The following is a 22,749-nucleotide window of genomic DNA, read 5'->3' on the forward strand; positions in this document are numbered from 1 at the left end:
GGGATGCACTAAAGTTCCAACTCCTTCCTTTGTGACATCTTGGGGGACTTCAGAGGGGAAAAGGAAGGCAGTTATTATTACAAGAACTTAGAGAAGGGTAAAAAACAATCTATGACATATTAAAAAGAACTTTTGTGAACCTTTGCGCAAATGCCCTGTTCTCATTTCCTTTTTTAAACAAATTACATTAAAACTACATTATAATATCAGTAGGAATGTGATTGCAAGATACTATAATTTTAACTGAGCAACTAGCTGATAGGAATGAGAACGTTCAGATTATTAATCAAGAAAATGATGAAAAAACACTCCTGATTTAATGTTAATTGCTATGTTAAACTGTCATTATTTGAAGAAAAAAAATAGCAATATTCCATAGCGATAAAATCGAGGATTTTTTTAATACGCTATTAACCAAAACTGTTTTTAAAAAACGGCTTTCCTTCCCCCTCTGAGTCCCTGAAAATCACTCATATTAGGAGTTAGTAACACTTAAAGAAAAAAATCTGAAAATTACTGAAGACTAATTTTTTTCCTATAGGATTAAGCTTTGAAAGCTTTTGATCCTTTTTCTTTAACTGTAAGGCTATTTAAATTTACAAATTTTCTCCTTTATTTCAACGACTGTTCCTAAACTCATTACCAACAAACAATATTTTCTCATTGAAAAGATTTCAATTACCTAAAAAGCCGGGTAAAAGTCTAATGCTGACAAAATTTCTGGCCCTTTAAAATCAAACATCTAACTTGGATGTAATGTGAACATGGTAATTGGTAAAAAAAAAACCACAAAAAACCCTATAGATTCCCCCAAGACTAAGTAGAGTCGTAGGGCCGTTAGAGGTCTATTTGGTATCTAGGCCCAGATTCTTCTCTGGCTTTATGCCTCATTTCCATCCTCACCACCCTGAACTGCCCCTAGATGAGACAGAGAATGATCTGGGGATCCAGGGCCTCAACTGTTAGTCTTCCTTTGTAAAAAAGACCAAAGAAATTCCTTCTGGCCTCCTGGTCTGCTTTCCTTCCCTAGACCCACCAGAGAATCAGTTACTCTGGATTCCACAGAAGGTCTCCCAGGGCAAGTCTTAGCTGCTCAGGCAAGTATGACCAGTCTAGGGTCATATCCTTAATGTTCCAGATACTCAACAGAATGAAAAAATAGATTCTATTTTGATATTATCTTGGGGATTAATACTCAGTAAAATACTTTTAATATGACAGAGTCATGCATTCCTACAATTTCACTTTAAAATTACCTGGTAATTACAAAATTAGAAAATAACAAAAACATTCGTTTAAATTCTTAATCTCCCTAACAATTTTAGATCATAAAAAAAATTTTGCACATAACTTACTTCATCTCTTGTACTATATTTCTACTCAGTGGAAACCACCCCCCCACACACACACACACACAAAAACACAAAACAAAACGCAGGTGTCATTTATTATGTGCCATGTTGTAGCAGGTCATAATAATTTCATACATTTCCTATTTTATGACCATATTCACGTCAAATTGTATATGCTTTTTAAACTTCTAACTAGGCACCAAATTGATTTTATTTGCTGTATGTTGCACCTAGAGGGATATTGAGTAAACACTAATAAATGAATACCTGGTGACCAGTAATTTGCTATTCTACCACCAATGAATAACCTAGTATCCTAGCTGTCTAAAACATGTCACCAGACTCCCTTTTCTGAAAGGCTCTCTGGGTTAGGTGCACAGATGCACTCGAGGAACGTGAAGGAAGGGGCTTTGCTCTGAAGACACCCAAGCACGGCCCCTTGAACGGGAGCTGGAAAGGTGTCCCTTGCAGCAGGACAGGTGCTCTCCACCTCGCTGGGCCCTGGGGTCTCTCTCATGCTCAGGTCCCGTTTCTCTCTGCACGTTCCTCACCAAGCGGCTTCCTCTGCCTACTTGTAAGCTCTGCCTCCTCCACAACTCCGGCTTGCAGGTGCCATCACGAGTTCTTCAGTCCTGGATGACACTGCAGCAGGAGGGCCATGATAAACTAGCAAGTTCACTGTGTTTCTTAGTTCAAACCTCCTGAAAGAATATGCCCGATCCAGCTCCCCTTCAATCCAGATGCACGGTATCTAATTTCGGAGGCCACATCTCTGGGGCACACTTCAGTCACAATCTCTGGAGGGATTCCCAGCATCTTGTTTTAAAGCTCCCAAGTAATTCTAGTGGAGACAGGGGTGGGATCCACTGAGGCAGCCTGGTGGAGGCTGACTGACCCGGGGCCAGCCTCACGTGAGGGAGGCTGCAGTGGACGATGTGGATAAAACACAACCAAGGCTTGAGCGGTACATTGCATTCCTAGTGCTGCTGCATCAAATCACCACAAGTTTGGTGGCTCAAAATAACACCATGTATTATCTTACAGTTCTAGCGGTCAGAAGCCCGAAATGGGTTTCCCTGGGCCTAACTCAAGATGTTGGCAGAGCTGTGTTCCTTCTGGAGGCTCCGGGGAGAATCCAGTTTCCAGAGGCTGCCTGCATGCCTTGGCTCGTGGCCAAAGCCAGCAATGGCCCACTGAGTCTGTCACATCACAACTCTGACACTGATTCTTTTACCTGCTTCTTCCACATTTAAAGGACCCCAGTGATGATACTGGCCCACCTGGAGAATTCAGTATAATCTCCTTTCTTAAGGTTAGCTGACTAGCAACCTTAATTCCCTTGCCATGTATATCCGCATATCTGAAGGTTCCAGGATTAAGATGTGGACATGTCTGGAGGGGCTGTTATTATCCTGCCTACAAGTGCAGTGTGGAGGAACAAATACACTGTGTGGGTTGTCTCACTTACAAGTGACAGTGGCCAAGCAGGCACCATAAACATGACCCACGTAACACAATGCTGGGTATTTCAGTATGAGCCACAGCTCGACTATTAAAACTTTAACAGTTTGTGTGGGTTTTCATCACTTATACTCTATGCCAATAGATATTTCAGCCATAAAAACAGGATACTAAAGCATTCTTACAAAAATACATGAATGCAAACAGAAACATTTTACTCTTCAATAATTTGCAAGGTATCTTCCTGTAATTATACGAATTTACACATTTTATCAACAACCACTACCAAAAATCAATTGTAATTAGTTTAGATTCCAGAAGAAATCTATTTTAAAATACATTAACGTAATTTCCAAGTTATTTGTGCCTTAGCCAATGATTATAGATATATTAAAAATTAATGAGTAATAATGCACTACAATTCTTTTAAAACACACTTATCTATCCGGAGTGTTTCTTCTTAAAAACAAAGTACTTGAGTTTTTTAAGGAAACGTTCTACTGTCGTTGAGACTACCAGTACGTGAAATTTCGTGGAGGATTTTCTAGTTATTAACCGAGTTGCTGAAAAATTTAACTGTGAAAACCTGTCACCCAGAATGCAGTATAAACCATCTAAACCAAAAAGGAGTGGGATGAAGTGAGAAAACCAGATGACGGTATAAATGGAAAAGTTAGGGAAAAAACACTGCAACTTCAAAGAGCTTTAATGGAAAAACCATTTTCATACATATTTGAGTCTTAAAACATGAAATATTCCTTGGGTATTTCATATTAATGTTCAAAATCAGAATAACAGAGAAAGTCTTTCCTTCCTTAAGTTTGATTTGCTTTTATTTATATAATCTATGTATATAATACATACACAGACGGTACTGTATGTTTGTCACAATCACATATGACTTCAATTTGGAAGTCAGTACCTCCATTGTTACTTTTAGTAGGCTAAAATCAGCAACTCTCACTACTTTCTGGCTTTATTCTTTGATTCATTTGGAATAAACAAATGGTTATTGAGTATCTTCTGCGCCAGCTGTATTATATGTATGAATTCATTTTCATTATTACATTTTATTTTATTTTTTTAATCTAAACTGTTCAATTTATTAGAGAAAAAGTTGTTTATAATATACACTTCCTAACTCTGAAAAATTGTTTTATTTTTCAATTACAGTTGACATTCACTATAATTATGTTTTAAATAAAACAGTCCTGTCCAAGTTTAACAAAATAGTTCACTAGTTTTTTAAAAAAACTAATTATTTTATCCACATTTAAAATGTGTGTAACACTGCTGTAAATGCACACATTTGGTCTCATCTAATAATGTGCGAATTGGTCAATTCTAACTACGTTTTCATCACATAAAGTTGGTGTCACAAGACCAGAGAGGGTGCCAGTTCATTCATATTGGGACATGCAGGAGGGGGGAAGGCGGTCTTCCCTCAAAGTTTTCACTTCAGTAGTTCAAAGTTTTCACTGCAATCTTGTCTTTGGACAATCACATAACTACTGAAGTGAAATCAATGCACTAATATTAAAATTAACAAAATGCCATTGGTAATCAGAAGAAAGTTGTTCCTAGAAACGAGAGGACTTACTCAGACTGCTTAGCTGGCGAATGATAGCAGCAAGGGTACTATTGGTGACACATTCAAGTTCACTGGTAATTCCTTCGGGCAGGGCGCCCCGGCACAGGTGCCGGGGTTCGATGTTCCTCTTCACTAAAGGCATGGCTCACAATCTGAAAATTAAACGGACATATTTTGAAAAAGGCTCTTTGCACATTTTAACAAATCTAGAGCCTTCCTTCCCTTGAAAACTGATTCCCTTTCCGAGAAATTTTCATTATCCTATCATTTTTACATGAGAGAACCAGCTAAATATGCAACAGATGTTAAATTACTTAAATGAATCTTATAGAGATTAAAGACAGATGTATAGTACAACCCTAGTTTGTAGAAAAATAATACATGCACCGTTTCCAGTTAAGCAGGAATGAATGAATACATGATTCTTACCTTCCCTCCCTCTCACTGAAATGGCAAGATAGAAAAGGCATAAACCCAGAAGCACTAAGAGCAGGACACAAAGGCGCTAAAACTGTGGGCAGAGCTTAACCACATCACGACACAGAAGAAGCCATACTTAGGCAACAGGAAGTGGAAGGAGGCAGGAAGTAAGCCCACCCGTGCCACAGAACCTCGCCCACCCTCCTCCACAAAGCTCGGGAACAGGAGTTGCCAGGTACCTATGAAACGGGCTGGGGGGTATGAAAACAGGAGGACTGGCTTTTAAAAATCCATCTATGGATCCCTTCTCCCTTCCTGGGCTGCCCCTCCTCCACCTCACCCTGAACATTTTACTCCCGGAAAAGGTAAATTTGAAGATCTGGACTTGAGGCGCGAGGCGTAGCTGAAGGTTGAGGTAGGAAATGTGCCGAAAGCAGGAGTATTAAATCTAAGGCGACTCTGGATGGTAAGACAGATCTGCTCCCCGCCACGCCCAGCACCCTTCTCCACTTGGCTCCCAGAACACTGGTGGCTTGGTTTTTACTCCCCACCCAAACAGACCAGAACATTCTTCTCTGGAAAATGTTTGAAGAGACAAGATCCATAAACACCGACATTAAGGCAGGGCATCCACCTGCTGAAACTGCCAACCAGGTCGCCTTACAGTAACACTTGTCAATAGTCTCGCCCAGCAGTTTCCTATCAGCTTTAATACCTTAAGACTTAAGTGAAAACAGTGAAGGCTCACCACACACTGCAAGAAAGTCTTCCCCATTATCCTGGGAATTCTTTCACTTCTTTCCTCAAAAAGTACATTGTAAATGAAATAAAACTTTTTGTTTAAGGAGGTACAAAGTTTCAAACCTACTACTTAAATACAACAAGCTACTGCTCATACCACAGTAGGAAATCCAATGACTGTCATTTTGACAAGACTGTCATATTGCTCAACTTGCAGGAGCAGAAACCCAGAAAAGCCTAGACCTTGGTGACATCTGTTAGCAGTCAAACCAGCCCTGAAACGCCAACCTGGAGTTCTTGTTGTGTGAGACAAATCATATTGTCTGTGTCTAAGCTGCTGTAGCTGGGCTGTCTGTAACATGAAGGAAAACCGACTCCTCCCTGGTACAATCACTGTACCCTGTACCTGAGGTACACCTGTACCTGGAAGAGCTAGGATGCGGTCAGCATACGATAAATCGTGGCTTGTCTTCCTCCTTCCTTCGTAACTTTTGTTCATGCATCCAAGAAGCACTTTCTGAGCACCTGCCACATAGCTGGCAGCATGCGAGGTGATGAGGACCCAAAGGGGCTTTATTCTAGTGGGGAAGGGAGAGCCTGGCCCAGCCACTCAGGTTCATGGGTGTGGGGTTCTGAAGCCATGTGTGTGCTGGGGGGCGGCCCCTCTGTGGACGTGATGGACTGAAATCTGAAGGCTGACTAAGGGCTAACTCACAAAGGGCCCTGTGGCAGAGGCAGTGCGGAGAAGGAAGCAGAGAGGGGCAAAGTGGGTGACAGCTGTAAAGTTCTGTTCAATTATCCAATATTTTCATTAGCAATTTCTGCCTCATGTCCATTAAGGTGGGGGTTAAACATATTGACCATATTTTCAGATTCAAATCCTCCTTCACCCATTGCTTAGGGCACATCATTGCACCTCTCTGTGCCTATGCTTCCTCCCTGTTAAATGGGGATCATAACAGTACCTGCCTCACAGAGTGAGGAGTTAATGGGTTAGCACATCCATAATCACTTAAACAGTGCCTGGCATATAGTAACACTCAAAAATTGTGACTGATATTAATTTTAATGTATCTTATATATTGTTATAATGTTAATTATTCTGACTATAACAATAGAAAAGGAATGGTTCACTTGGTTGAGGATAAAACTGAACCATGGCAAATAGCTAACAATATTTACATAAAAATTACGGAAAAGAAGAGGTGCACACCACGGGGGGAGCGGCACGACAGGGAGAGTCTAGATACACAGTCTCCAGGCGGAAGTGCAAGACTTACTGTGAGCTGTCACTTCTTTCGGGGAGAATCAACTAGGATAATAGGATGGTAATTAATCACAGTACAACAAACCAGGATGCCTCACACAAAAAAGAAAAACCATTAATCAGCTTAAAGCATAAAGTGTGGGAAAGAAAAATACTGAGAACTGATCAGCAGGAACTCACTCCACGAGGACTAGAAGGAAATGAGGCCACAAAACCACGACGTCCATAAAGCAGCACAGAGCAGGGGGGCATCTGAAGACGGCACAAGAAGCTAAGGAAGCGGACGGACCACAGGCCCTGAATTCATCAGCAGTCACCTTGTGACGCCGGTTTGTGAGACTGGCCCAAGCATGAATCAGCTTCTAAGTAATTTCTCAAAAGAGGGCTCTGCAAGGGTTTGGGATACACATGAGATTTAGAAGCTGAATGCTGACTGTGTATATAATATTCTTCTCCCTCCACGTTCATTTTGTATTTATTCAGGACGAAATGTCACCCTTTCCCCTTATTTTTAAACCTGTGACGTGCCCAGAAACATGCCAGCACAGCATCTCCCCAGCCTTACATCAAACCTGTAATTGCTCGAATGCACAGAATCCTAATTATACACATACCACACAGAGGCCCCACTAGCATGTCGCTAGTTAAATAACTTCCTTCCCTCTTTCCCAAATATTAGACATGGCATCATTAAGGCACATCCGGGAGCTAGAATAGGCTGTTTCCCACACGGGGAATCTTGAAAACGCTCACAGAACTTTCCTGCTGTTCTCAGGTAGAAGTGCCCACACCCTGCTCTGACACCCACCCGCAGCCCTGCCCAAGGCCCTCACTTGTCTATTTAAGATATCCCCTCCCTGTGCCCCAGGGAACTGCTGAATAACATGTGAGGCACTGGAAGGTCCCATGCACACCTGACAGCCTTGCTTAAAGTGCTCACGTGGAGACTTGCGATGGCATTGGAACACGAGAGAGAAAGCTGAACTCTGCACGGGTGTATGCACCCTGTCTTACTTTCCGAATTCTGATGCTTTGACATTCGGGGCCTTACTGACCCTGCAGGACTGCCCCTGCCAGGAGTAGCCAATTCCGTGAGCTAGTGAACAAGTCACCCAGGAGCATGCCTTTCACATGCAAACCTACACCTGACCTCGGTCAGAGCTCTCACACTCAGGGCCACCATACCCTGCCTCCCACAGCCAGTGACTGACAACTAGGAACATCGCACCTGCTGAAATGATTCAAGCCAGCCTACCCTAACTCGCTTACCACGCCTCACCTGTTCCTTCAGGCCCTAGTCCCCCCTCGCTCCCTCTGCCATCTGATGCTCCCCCACGTGGCCTACGTCCATATTTCATTCGGCCTTCACCTCAGCACTGGGCCTGTTGTTGCAGTATTTCAGCTATGACTACACTGCTCACTGTCGTGACACCTTTATTTGGAGCTCCCACACTTGTCTACATACAAAACACAACAGAGAGAAGACAGGCTACTGTCTTTACAGTTTTACAAAGAGTTTCATAGCTCCTTTTTAAAGTTCTAATCACCTAGCAATGACTTTCATGGCTTTCCCATTCAGTGTGAAGTACTCTAATGGATGTACTTTTTCCCCAGACAGCCTTTCTTTTATCTGATGCTAATCCGTGCTTGAATAAACTGAACAGAAAGGGAGAGCTAAAGGAAAAAATGTTGGGCAGGTCACTACTCTTGAAAATGCTTTGCCATTATAAAAACAAACATGTAATGAACTAACCCAATTAGTCACTGATGAACTACTTTAAGTATGCCATTGGATCCCTCACTGGGACAACTGTCACCCTTCTGAATCATTCTTCAGTCATTCTCTATGCTTAAAAAAAAAAAAAAAATCAAAGAATTGCTAATCAAATGTTTAAGGATTATTAGAGGTTATATAAGGTACTACTGTTAAACCTGTGGTTTGCCCAACTTTTCTGGGAAATGTTTCAATTTAGAGAGAGACAACCATGAACTACCGTGTTTCCCCGAAAATAAGACCTCGCAGGACAATCAGCTCTAATGTGTCTTTTGGAGCAAAACTTAATATAAGACCTGGTATTATATTATATTAATTATATTATATTATATTATTATATTATATTATATATTATATTAGACTAGGCCTTATAGTAAAATAAGACCAGGTCTTATATTAATTTTTGCTCCAAAAGACACATTTGAGTTGATTGTCCAGGTAGGTCTTATTTTCAGGGAAACATGGTAAATTCCAGACACAGCTGGAACCAAGCCAGTCCTTCCCTAGGAATCTGGAAGTGCGACCATGATATCCAGATATCCAGACTAGTCGCTCTCCTGAACAGCAGAGATGGGAACTCTTCTGTCACATGAAGTGGACATTGACCAAGTTAGTCAGCAGCAAGAAATTAGAATGAAATAACTGAGACGCACTGGCAAAGACAAGAGAAAGTCAAGGACTCCCCAGTGGCTTAACCGTAAGACTGAACAGCTGACGAAGGAGGAATCTTCTCCCCTCTCCCCTGCACTAAGTGTCAGACTCACATTGTGGATGGATGTCTCTTCCAGCCTTTTCTAGCTTCCTCCCTAATTCCTTTCACACGGCACTTCCCCTAATCAAATCCTTGCAGGTGAGGTCCCATTTTGGTGTCTGTTTCTCAAAGGACCCAGACTAACACAAGTGGCACCGAGTAGTCTGAGAAAACAAGTAGTGAGATGGCATTCGGGACTTGCTCTACACACTCAGCAGGTGACCAGGATGCCATCGTCACTGGTAGGTGGGGCCCGGACAGTCCTGGCTCAAGGTCGTGGTTCAACTGTGAAAGATTTCACTGGTAAATGACCTGGAAACTCCTGGTGGAGGGAAACGCTGTGACAGGCATAATAATGCACACACTTGGAAGACACAAGGAAAAACACCTACAGAAACAGCAGAGTCGGCTCGTTACTGCCAGGTAGTACTGATGCCTCCACAAGGATAATGAGATACTGGAAGCTGTTAACAAGCAGTCAGGAGCTGAGTGTGAGAAGCTGAGAGCCTTCCTGGTGGGTATAAAGTGGTCTCATCATGACCTGCAAGCAACTGCAGGCTAAAGACCCACGTTTGAGCCGGAGAACTCAGCACGTGTGAATGCTCAGTCAGACAGGCCCGTTATGCAGGTCGGGGCTGTGGCAGGTAGAGAAAACCCGGGATCATGGGGCTTCTGGTGGATGCGCATGACGATGTGACCCAAGCACCTCCCCACCACCCCGCCAGGCCCCTCCGGAGTGGTCAGCACACCAATGAGCCGGAAGACGCTGCAGGAGCCTCGCCCCCACAAGTCAGCATCAGCAGCACCCATCTCTTCCCAGGTTGATAACTAGTACCGGCCCTGATGAGGGAGGCAAGAGGCTGACATCATGCTGCCTGCACAGAAGGAACAAGTGGTGGGCAGCTAACACACGGGAGTCCTGGGTAAGACACATGCTCCTCCTGGGGGAGATTAACCCTGGGAAGACGCAGGGTCTGGTGACGACAGTGAAGTTTCTAGGGGCCCTGGGGTCAGAGGCATGCTGGGATAGCCCCTAAGTAAAAGACACATTTTGCATTCTCCACCATGAAGAAGGAAGCAGAGTGCCTGTTAGGTGGGGTCCTGGAAACAACACACCTGGGAATAGTGCTCTGACCCACACACTGGGAGACACAGCAGCTGCCAGCTTTGAGAGCGGTCTGGAGCAAGGAAGGACTGCAGTGGGGCCAGGCAGTGGGGCGAGCAGCCTGGCTGCTTTGGCTGTGGACCCTGGATGGTGCAGAGGTGGCAGTGCTGGGAAAAGATGCAAGATGGGGCCATGGCAAGCTCCACGGGGAGAATCAAATGCATGCCCCGGGGATTCTGAGCAAGGCCATGCCATCGTAGCAGAGAACGTGACGCCCTTTGAGAAAAAGCTCTTGGTAGAGACCAGGGAACACAAGGGACCAGGCATCCAAGGCTCCCCATAATGAGCAGAGTTGTCAGCCAAGTTACTGACAGGCAGCATCCACCCTGAGATGGAACGGTGCATCCCAGATGGAACCAGCGTGGAAGGAGCAGCGAGTGGCACGAGCAGGAAGCTCAGACTTCCGAGTCACCCACCGTGCTGCTGTGCCCTCCATGCCTCGTACCACCAGCGACAAGCTGCCTCATACATCCAGCTGAGCGTGGTTTACAGACAGGTCAGCTTGACATACGGCCCAGAGCTTGTTACAACAGCATTCAGGGGTGGCCCTTGACGACAATGCAGAGGAAAGTCTGTCCCATGGGTGGAGCTGTGAGCAGTCCACCCGTTCACCCCACTTTGTGCAGAAGAGAAGCAGCCGGAGCTGAAGATACCTGGACAGCCATCAACAGCCTGGCTGTGTGGACAGGAGACTGACAGGAAGGGACTGGAGTATCAGTGACAAGGAGGGCTGGGAAGTGGCATGTGAGTGGAAACTTGCAAGTGGGCATAGTGTAAAGACTTTCGGATCATATGCTAATAACACTGCTAAGTATCCCACCACGGAAAAGGCACTGGACACAGGAAGATTCGCCCGCCTACAGCACCGGTCCCCCCCAGAACTGGCTGATGGGCCCATACGTCACTGCATCTGACCAGGGGCCCATTACACAATGGGGGGTTCAAAAGTGGGCCCATCACCGCAGGGGGATCACACACCATGCCACCAATAGATAAATGGCATTCTCAAGGGACACTGAAGCACCAGCTGGAGAGACTGAAAGTACAGGTGCCACACTCCGTGATCCGGTCTGCTTATAAAGTTAGAGACCTCTGTATGGCACTATCCCCAAGGAGGACATCTGGGTTTAAGAGCCAAGTGGTGGATGCAGAAACAGTGCCACTTATCATTGCCAAGAGCCCCGAGGGGCCTGTGCTTCCATCCATGCCCACCAGACTATGCAGGGCTGGGCATCTTCGTCCCAAAAGGGACTCCTGCCAGGGTCACAGCCAAGGTCCCACTGATCTGCAAGTTCGGCTCTGGACGGTTCTCTGGACTCACTCTGCCAGGGAGCAGAAAGTGAAAAGAGGGGTCACCATACTTTCAGAGAACGCTGTGGCCACCAGGAGGCCACCAAGGGGCCCGGGAGAGGTGTGCGTGGACACCAGCTGGCCCATTGGGATCCACGCCTGTGCGATCCCATCTTGGCATCTGCTGCGGGAGGATCGGCTCCCTTACTGATGTCCAGTACTCAGTGTGCTGTGTGTCCCGTGTGCGTGCGTGTGCTGCTCCCGCTGATACTCCCCAGAGGGCCATACTCAGTACTGGAAACTTAGTATTTCTTACAGCGGGGTTGGTTCTCTGCACCGTTTCATGAAAATGTATGCTGGGCAAAACAAAAATCTAAAGATACGAATGATATCGCTTTTAATACTGATATCACATATAGAGCAATTCTGGGTTTGCTTCTACTGAGACCCTGGCACAGGACTGGGGTTCCAATTTCTCACTGAAGAGTTTGGTTTTCTTCCTTACACCTGGAGCCCCAGGCAGATGACAAGCTATTATTTCACAGGGTTGGTGAGCAGCTTTTCTGTTTCACTTTTAAGGACCTGACAGCCCTCTGAAAATGCCAGCATTTACTCTGAGGACTCAGTTCCAGCTCCCGCCTCAGGCTGGCGCAAGGCACATTCCCATCTCACGGCAGCAGGAAAACCGAGCCTCCAGTGCCCGGTTCAGAAGCCAGCCCCTCTCAGCTCCCTTAGCTTCTAACACCCATGGAGGGGGTACCAATTCGTTCTTCTTAGCTCGGTGGTGTTTTTAAAAAGATGTAAATGCACACACTTGTTATACTTTATCTGGCACATGTATGCGTTCACAGCAACTAGAAGAGCTATTTTCACTTCACAATGGCGCTTGTGAGGAATCTCTTAAGAATCCCGAGCCTCCGCTCTGACTCTCCCTTCATTACTGTCACACGTCATGTTTCACTGTCCCCGTGACCCTCCCCAGTATAGTCCTCAAATGTATCTTGAATGATGAACAGTGACACATATCAACAGTTGATTAGGTGCAATGAAAAACTGATAAAGGACAACAGGTGACCAGTGGAGAATGACATAAAGTGGATATTACAGAAAACAGAGCAAAAATGTACACTCAACTCTGACTTATGTACCACTTTATCAAATTAACCCCGTGAATTCCTGTGTATACTAATGACACCTTCCCTGCCTTCTTTACAGGTTTCTGAGATGGTCACATGAAAATGTGTGCTAGGCAAAAAAAATCTAAAGATACTTAATGATATTATTACTTTACTTTTAATATTAATATCACATTCATTACAAAAATGGGATACTTAATATATTCCCTCTAATTTTATTTATTGTACAAATAAACTAAACCTGAATTTTTACTGGAATTTTATTTATTATGCAACTAAATGCCTGAACACTGGCATTTAACGTCTCCAAGCAGTACTCTTCAAATTAAAGTCAAATGATTAAAGAATTTCAAAATCATATCAATGTGCTTTCTACTTTAAGGCAACTTTCCTATCTTCCAATGATTTATTTAATCTCTATCTTTTTAATTCCATATACTGAAACTCTTAAGTTTTCCTGTAGCATGATTAATTGGAATTTTTTTTCTAAAAAAGTTACAGAATTCAACAAACGTTGAAAATAGGATGAAGTTCTCTGAATGTCCCTTTCCATCTTCATGCCTGTCCATAATGAATCATCTAGGAGATGTCTCTGAGATGAGCAATCATTTTAGCAATCCAAATAACTGATGGATTTTTCCAGATCTCTTCTTGATTTTCAGTTTAATTTCAGTATGTTCAGAGGACATGCTCCATCTGATTTTAATTTTTTAAAATTTGTTAAAATTTGTTTTATGGCCCAGAAAATGGTTTGTCTTGGTGAATGTTCCACTTGCGGTTCAAAAGAATGTATGTTCACCTGCAATGATTGACAATGTGATTGTACCCTTAACTGATATTTTGTATAGCTGTTCTATGAATTATTGAGAGGAATGCTGAAGCTGCTGGCTGTGAATTTGTCAATTTCTCCCCTGAGTTCTATCCATTTTAGTTTATGTATTTTGAAGGTCTGTTGTTGAAAGTATACACACATTTAAGATTATATCTTCTTGGTGAAATGACCCCATCATTACGTGATGTTCCATCCGCTGTTGGTAATAATTGCTGTCCCAAAGTCTACTTTGCTATTAATTCAGTCGTTCCTTCTTTTGATCAGTGTTTACATAGTATAACTTTTTTTCCTTTTAACTTTAACCTTTGTGTGTCTTTATATTTAAAATAGGTTTATTTGAGACAGTATGTGGTTGGGTCTTGCTTTTTTTATCCAATCTGACAATCTCTGACTTTTAATTAGTGTGTTTAGATGATTAACATTCAATGTAACTGTTGATATGGTAGAATCTAAACCTGCCATCTTACGGGTGGCCAGTTAGCTCAGTTGGTTAAAGCGTGGTGCTACTAATACCAAGGTTGCTGGTTCAATCCCAGCAGAGGCCACTGTGAGCTGCGCCCTCCTTAAAAAAGAAATAAAAAAACCTTCCATCTTACTAGTGGTGTTCTATTTGTCTCATCTGTTCTTTGTTCCTTTTTGCCTCTTTTTCTGCCTTCTTTTGATTACTTTTATGTTATTATTTAATCTCTATAACTAGATTTTATTCACTTTTTGTTTAAACTTTTTTTCCAGTGGTTGCCCAGGTCATATGCATATATATTTATATATAAATATACACATACATACATATGTACATATACATATATGTACTTATATATACATTTTACCACATCACAGTCTACTTTCAAATACTACTAAAGTACTTCAAGCATAGTGTGCAAACACTAACTTTAAAACAGTATATGTTTTCTCCCTCCCGTGCTTTGTCCTATGGTATCATATATTTTACTTCTTGTGTTATAAACCCCATGCATTGTTATTGCTTTTACTTTGGACAATTATTGTTTAAAGCAATTAAAAATGAGGGAAAATACAACATTTATATTTACCCTCATTTTTACCATATTAGGGTCTCTTTATTTCTGTGTATATCCAAATTGCTAGCAGTATTCCTGCCTAAAGAACTTCCTTTAACATTTCTTATACTGCAGATATCCTAGCAATAAATTCCCTCAGCTTCTGTTTGTCTGAAAAAGCCTTTATTTTTAAAAGATATTTTGGCTGGGTATAGAATTCTGGATTGACAGGATTTTGTCTTTTTTTTTTTTTTTTTGGTCTTTTGCTACTTTAAAGATGGTATTTCACTGTTATTCTTATCTTTGTTCCTCTGCTTGTAATGTTTCTTTTTGCTATGGCTGCCTTTAAGACTTTTCCTCTTTATCTTTAGTATTTCAGCAACTTGGTTATAGTGTTTCTAGAATTGGGGGCAGCAGGATTCCCATTTTTCAAATCCTGCTTGGAGTTCAAGATTTTTGGATCTGTTCATATTTCATTAATTGTTTTTTCCTTCCATTATTTTGGATGATTCTCAGCAATGTTTCTTCAAGTATTTCTTCTGTCGTACTTGCTCTTTTCTTTTTGGGTTTCCAATGACATATATGTTAGACTACTGATATTGTTCCAAAGCTATCAGATATTCTGTTCTGCCTTCCCTTCCTTCCTTTTCCTGTTTGTGAAATAATAGAAATATATACATCTGCCCGTTTCCTTGTACAGAGTTCTTAAAACCCTTGTAATTTCCTAAGTGATAAGAGCACTAGGAGCATCTTTTGTTCTAATATTTGATCTCTGACCCCAGTTCCTAACACCAAGCTCCTAAATGCTTTAGAAATTCCTGGGTGATAGGAATGTCATTTGGTCTAATGAAATGATTTTTGGTGGGCTCTTAAATTGGGGCTAGGCACCAGAAAGACTAAACCATGACTAGAACCTTGGAATTTTCAGCCCTACCCACTACTGCCTGGAGAGGGCAGAAAAGCTGGAAATTGAGTTAATGATCGATCATGCCTTTATGATGAGGCCTCCATAGAAATCCCCAAAGTACGGGATTTGGAGAGCTTCCAGGTTGATTAACACATACTGGGAAGCTGGCATACCCCAAATCACAGGGACAGAAGCTCCTGTACTAAGGGCCCTTCCAGACCTCATCCTATGTATTTCATCCGGCTGTTCATCTGTATATCCTTTATGACATCCTTTATTATATAATAAATTGGTAAACATAAGCAAATGTATCTTTGAGTTCTGTGAACCGTCTTAGCAAATGAGCAAGCCCAAGGAGGGGATTGTGAGAAACCTGATTTATAACGTTCAGGTGACAACCTGGGACTTACAACTGGAGGACTGAGCCCTTAATCTGTGGGGTCTGTACTAACTCCAATTAGTGTCAGAATTGAACTGAATTACAGGACACCCAACTGGCGTCGCAGAGACTTGATGTGTGGAAAACCCACACATGCGTTGTCAGAAGTGATGTGTTATGTGTGCAGTAAAAAAATGAGAGTAGAGGGAAAACACAGGAGGAATGTAATTTTTTCTTATACACTCTCCTTTTCTCTCTCCCTGCCTCTGTTTCTTTTTATGTTGTTGACTTAAGCTTCAATTAGCTGACTCTTTCCTCAGCTATGACCAGTTTGCTAACAAACCCAACTTACGTGTTTTGTTTCTAGTAGTGTCCATCTCTGTTAATGTTCTCCATGGGTGCATGCACGTTGTCCGTCTTTCGCACTACATCCTTGAATACACTAATCACAGTTACGTTCAAGTCCCTGTCTGAAACCTCCTACGTCTGGGTTATCTCTGAGTCTGTTCCTGTTGATTGCCTTATCTCCTTAACGATGAGTTGTTCCTTCTGTTTTTTCTTGTGCCATAATACTTTTGCTGAAGGCTAGAACAATAGCAACAGAGGCAAACAGTATTTCCTCCAGGAAATGGTCTTCTGGCATGCCATTCCTATCAGCTATTGAGTCAACCTACTCAGTGGAACAGATGTGTTGCTGTGATGTACAGAGGGATAGTGGATGGGGGGAGGGGGGTTCACACAGTGTGAGGGATATAAATGATAAACGTCTAAGTTTTGCTTTGTCTTGTGCACCTGAAACTAATTAAAAAAATAAATAAATAAAAATTAAAAAAAAAAAAAAAAGAAAATCCCCTAGCCTTGTGTGGGGTCTGGAATGCTAGATTTTTCTTAGCGTGCCTACAGTCCCTTCATATTTATGTCACAAAGGTTACCCTTCCCCACACTCTTGTCTCCCAGCAGAGGACGCTGTTGCTTTGTTTCTATGTGCAAGGCTCATGGTGAGGGCAGGGGAAGTTCTCAGTTCTTCTGGTCCAGCCTGAATCTTAGGGAGGCTCTATGAACCTGGACCTCCAGGTGAGGCTGCTTCAGCATCTGTGCCTCTCCCCACCATGGAAGCTAAACTCTGCCTTGTCATTGTCCCTGTCTCAGGCACGAGGAAGTGTCCTGCCCCTCATCAGGAGAAGCAGAACTCTGTTTTGTATCAGTGAAAGATCGTGGGCCTGACAGCTTGTCCTGCTCTTGTACCATGCTTTGACCCAGAAGCAGAGGATCTTTGTTGGCTGCCAAGGGCAGGGAGAAGCATCTCCCAGCCCTCCACCAGAAGCAGTGAATATTTGCCTGGGTCCTGGGGCCTGCAGGGTTTGCTGCCTTCCCGGCAACATCTGTGTCATAGGAAGAAGAATTTGGGGAAGCAGGTGTTGTATCGTGCATGTCCCCCAGTACAATCACCTCCTGTGTGGCTGTACCAATAAAGGGGGTTCTGTCTAATCTCCAGGGTTGGCTCTACTCTTTCTTATGAGGACCTAGCAGAGGCCTGTAGAAAACAACTGAGTGAGTGTGAACTCGTCTGGTTATTCTAAACTGATGTGTTGACTCACATTCACCCTTAAGAACTCATTTTACCTACTCCTGTGGTGGTCACCTGTTCCTCCCATGCTCTGCTGAACAGAAAATAGCTGGAATCCTGTCCCTCTTCAGGAGGGCGTGTCCCTCTTTAGAAGTCTAGAAAAGTTACTGCTTTTCGATGATCTGGCTTCTTCTCTTTACTGCTGGAAACAATGTTCTCTTGCAATTTTTACATCCTAATTGGAAGAGAAACTCCGCCATCATAGTCACAACAAGGTGAACAGATCAGCTTCTTGTTAAGACGCTGACCTGCTAAGTGTGGTCACAAAGGAGAAAAGAAAGTAAACTGACGTTCTTGATGAGTAAACATTTGAGTATCTGTGTGCGCAGACCCCAAAGTGAACAAACTATTTTGGAAAGAAAAGAACACTACTACTAATATTAGTACAGGTAATAGCTCTCATGTATAGAATATACTTCAATGGGCAGTATAAACTGAAACCCACAACTGTGATTGTTTCCCAGTTTATACTGCGATTGTAAAAGGGTTGATGGGATGCAGAGAAACTTATATTAACTACAACAAGTCCTTATTACATAGTTTAAAACTGTATTATTGATAGAGCTAGTGGAGTGTACAAAATTGACTGAATAGGCTTCATGATGGATTTCTTTCTTCACTCTGCAGCCATAGAGAGTATCCTGAGTTTTGAGCACATGCACAGTTTGCAGAACCTGACAGGGTTAACGATTCTGTCTTTTCTCTTCTTGATGTGCTGGCAACCTTTGCTCTGATTGCTGTATGCTGGGCAATTAGAGTGCAGTGCGTGGCAGAACTAAATCACACGACACTATATTATACACACCAAACTAAATGTGTGTCGACTGCAGATGGTTGGCGTTTTAATCACGTTGATTTGTATGTACCAGTTTTGTAATGAGAATGCAAGTGATCCAAGCAGAAGTGGTCCTGTCCCCGTGCCCATACAGAGCTGAGAGACACAATATTGCCTAAGCTTCTTCCTCTGACTGCCCGCTGTGCCCTTTTGATCTTGCAGAGCAAGGGCCATGTCTGCTTAACTCAGTTTCGTGGCACCCGCCTGCCTCCTGACATTCCCCAGGAGTTCCTCACCAACAATGCCCCATTCCCACAGCCAAAGAAGAGCCTGCGCTTCCTCAACTCCCACCTGTTACTCTACCTTCTAGAGCGACACTGCCTCACTCCCTCTTACAGTTAAGCCTTAGAGGAAAGCTGTGATGCATCTGGGGGGAGGGGAGGAAGACTGCCTAAAATTTAATCACTAGCATGTCATTGAGATCAATGCTTACATTTTGCTGTTTAGAACATGGGCCATACACCTCTGCATGATGAGAGAGAGAAAGGCAAAGTGAAGCAAGGCTGGATTAGGAGCTGGGGACCTGACTCTAGTCCCAGGCCTCCACTAACACTGCTCCACCCTTGCAAGTTTCGTAATCAAGGTGGGCCTCAGTTTCCTCTCCCTCAGTTTCCCTGCAGCTCTGATATGCTTTGCTTCCTTTCAGTTAGGTATTCAGCTGGCTTTCAGAAACGACCATACTGGATTCACCTGCTCTCCAAACATTTTGCACTTTTTTATTATGCTTCAGCTGGTAGAAATACAAAATAAAACAAAATCCCTTTCCGTCAAGGAATTAATGGTTTCCTGAGGCAGACAGACATATAAATAAAGTTACAATCCAGTGTGATGAGCACTACGTTAAAGGTACTTCTCATACCTGGGAAATTAAAACACAACCAGAAAGACCCCCTTGGGAGTGTGGATGCGTCGCAGACAGGAGCAGCAGGTCTGGCAACGGAAGCTACACAATAAACATCAGAGATGGAAGAACAGAGTTCCTACTGAAGGCTAAGAAGTAGTACTCCATTATTTTTAAAAAATCATCTGGTCTTTGCTAAACAGCCCCAACGACTAAAAAATAACTATCCCAGGGGGTGGGGGTGGGGGGGGCGCAGATTTATGTCTATGGAATAACCTAATGATACATCTGAAACCTCTGTTAAGTACCTAACCTATTTTTGGAGGACACTGAGAGATAAGTGATAATTCACCTTTGAGGGCTACAAGATGGCGCCTCAAGACACTGCGGGTGGAAGCTAATATCTGGTTCTAATGGAAAATGCAGATTAGATGTAGGTTGAGATTTCTCTCCACCAAGTTTTTCACCCTTGGCTCCTGTCTTGTAGTTTCTCTGCTGGGATAGGAAACCTCAAAACCAGTGCATGTGAAGAAAAATAATCTATCCTGAGAGGGAATATAAACAAGCAAAGTGGGTGTTTGCTAAAGAACAATCCTTGGGTCTCTCTCTCTCTCTCTCTCTCTCTCTCTCTCTCTCTCTCTCTCCCCCCTTCTCTCTTGGTATCATGGGGGAGGAAGATGGAGGCTCAAAAAAAAGCTGCTGTTCTAGAACCTTCCATCATTTATTTCTATTTACTTATACTTAAATTGATTTTTATGCTTCTATGTTCTTTTTTACTTTGGATTGTTTTAAATTTAAATAAATTACTGAGCTCCAATTAGATGGAAATAAAATATGAATATATATTTTAAATATTTTACAAGTCCCTTTATGGCCGTGGTATCCATATAACCAGATATTCAGCACATTTGGGACTGTAGATTTTATATTTCAGCCTACAACTACTTTATATTCCTTTGTTACAAATAAAAGTTTATTCTGATGCATTTACTAATCCAGGAATTACGGAGATGTTTTTACCAGGAACTATCTGTCCTTCCCTGTTTTGACCACCCAGATAAAACCCACTATTTAATAAAATAATAAACTGTTTTAAATAAATGTAACTGGAGAGATCTAGACTAACTTCTGCATTTTACAGTCAGAGTGAGACAAAGAAATATCAAACCTCCCGGATTATGGAGACTTGCCAAGGATGAATAAATACTAGAATCTCAATCTCTGACTTCCACCCATGTTCTACCCATCACATTCCCATTTGTAAATGTCCCCTCTCCAAGTCCCATTTGTAACTATACTAACAAACCAAGGCTACTTCATTTCTGTGTCTTCTCAGGATATAAAGGCAGCCAAGGTAGCAAAAATTGTCTGCCTCGGGATCCAAGTAATCCTTGACTTACAGAACCATGCTTCTATTCCCTCTACACTCCCAATACTGTACTGTCTAAGCACTTGACCATCTATCATGAGTAGTCGACTCTGTAAAATGTCTACATTCCCAAGGTTCCGTCTATAGAAGATATTTTACTATTTTATTAAAGAGATGGTTTTGTCTGGCCCCTCAACTCCTGATGCTCCTTGTTGCTGTGTGCATAAACTTTAGCCCCCCTCATCTTATTCTGGTTTGTACTTTTGATATACATGACTTTCGTATCACAGCTGGCCTTTGCTTAACCATTGTGGAATTCCAGATTTGTATGTCCTGCCCTACTTCCCAGGCCAGGGAAGCATTCTGCTGACCATGATTCAGCATGACACCTGGTAACTGAAATCCCACTTGATGTCTGGCTGGAAGCTGTGTGTGTAAGACTATGAGTACATACCCAGGCTCTAAAGAAACTTAGAGAAGTGCTGTTGTGTATGCATAAGGTAAGGAAAATTACAGTTTAACATGATCTTTGGGCTAAGAGAAAAGGAACTGTCTCCTTTTCCTTCAATTTGGGATCAGATGTAATTTACTGTTCTTTTTAGGCCCTGGCAATGCTAAGTATACTTCTCAGTTAAAATGAGACATTTGTAAGAACTAGGGTGTGTGCCTATATGTGTGATGTTAGTGCATCTATAGAAAATCATTTCAAAAGCTACATAATTAGACAGCAGAACTAAAGAAACAAGTCTAGATAAGGAGAATAAACAGAACATCTGGTCTAGGTTTCTCCTTAAGTTTCAAATCCCCTCCAAATGACAAAAAGATCTATATTTAAAATATCTGCAATAATATTAGGGAAGTATAAATGACATGATCTCCAATAGCTAAAAGGCAATAGGATCAGAAAAGTTGTTTTAAAATGGCCATAAATCAGCGAACAGAAAAAGTCAACAAGACTTCCAGTCAAGATGGCAGAGTAGATAAATGCTGTGCTCAGCCTCCTCCCATGGCCACATCAAAATTACAACTAAATTACAGTACAACGGTCATTGAAAAACCTCCTGAAGACTAGCTGAATAGAACGCCTAAAACTACAGATATAAAGAAGAAGCCACACTGAGCTGGGTAGGAGAAGCTGGGAGGAGAAACAGGCTGGTCCCACAACCACGGCGTAGGAGTTAAGAAATGGGAGGGATTCCCAGCCAAGAAAAGCTAAAGGAGGTCATCACGACCAAACAAGCATTACAAGAAATGCTAAAGGAAATCCTTGAAGAAGAAGGAGGAGGAAGAGGATGATGAGGAGGAGGATGAGGAGGAGGAGAAGGAGGAAAGATAAAAATTTGAATAATAAAATGGCAATAATTACATACCTATAAATAATTACTTTACATGTAAATATATTAACCAAAAAACATAGGGTTGTTGAATGGATAAGAAAACAAGACCCTTACATGTGGTGCCTACAAGAGACATACTTCAGATCAAAGACACACAGACTGAAAGTAAAGGGATGGAAAAAGATATTTCATGAAAATGGAAGTGAAAAAAAAAGCTGGCGTAGCAATACTTATACCAGACAAACCAGACTTTAAAACAAAGGCTGTAACAAGAGAAAAAGAAGGACATTTCATATATAGTAGCCAAGATATGGAAGCAACCTAAGTGTTCATCAATAGATGATTAGATAAAGAAAATGTGGTACAAATATACAATGGAATAATACCTGGCCATAAAAAAGAATGAAATCTTACCATTTGCAACAACATGGATGGACCTAGAGGATATTATGCTAAGTGAAATAAGTCAGACAGAAAGACAAATATTGTATGATTTCACATATGTGTAATCTAAAACACAAAATAAACAAATAATTACCAGATGGGAGAGGTGTTGGGAGATGGGTGAAAAGGGGAAGGGATTAAGGCGTATAAATTGATAGTTACAAAATAGTCATGGGGATATAAAATACCGCACAGGGAATAGAGTCAGTAATAT

At 42.3% G+C, this 22,749-nt stretch overlaps 1 protein-coding gene and 1 non-coding gene across 8 annotated transcripts in view; one reads left to right on the forward strand and one right to left on the reverse strand.

Annotated features, from left to right (window-relative positions):
• Positions 1-22,749, reverse strand: part of WASF3 (WASP family member 3) — a 128,838-nt gene that overhangs the window by 39,461 nt on the left and 66,628 nt on the right. For all 7 annotated transcript variants that reach the window (XM_088793365.1, XM_088793361.1, XM_088793363.1 and 4 more), the window contains one exon: positions 4,414-4,556. In XM_088793365.1, the coding sequence (XP_088649491.1) occupies positions 4,414-4,546 (133 nt within the window). In that variant the 5' untranslated portion in view covers positions 4,547-4,556. The remainder of the gene's footprint in view (positions 1-4,413; positions 4,557-22,749) is intronic.
• On the forward strand, positions 14,252-14,325 carry TRNAS-ACU (transfer RNA serine (anticodon ACU)). Its single transcript has one exon. It is a non-coding gene; the product is annotated as a tRNA-Ser (tRNA).

The sequence above is a fragment of the Rhinolophus sinicus genome, chromosome 16 (assembly GCF_057876585.1).
Source record: "Rhinolophus sinicus isolate RSI-liver-muscle chromosome 16, RSI-T2T, whole genome shotgun sequence".
Taxonomy (NCBI): Eukaryota; Metazoa; Chordata; class Mammalia; order Chiroptera; family Rhinolophidae; genus Rhinolophus; species Rhinolophus sinicus.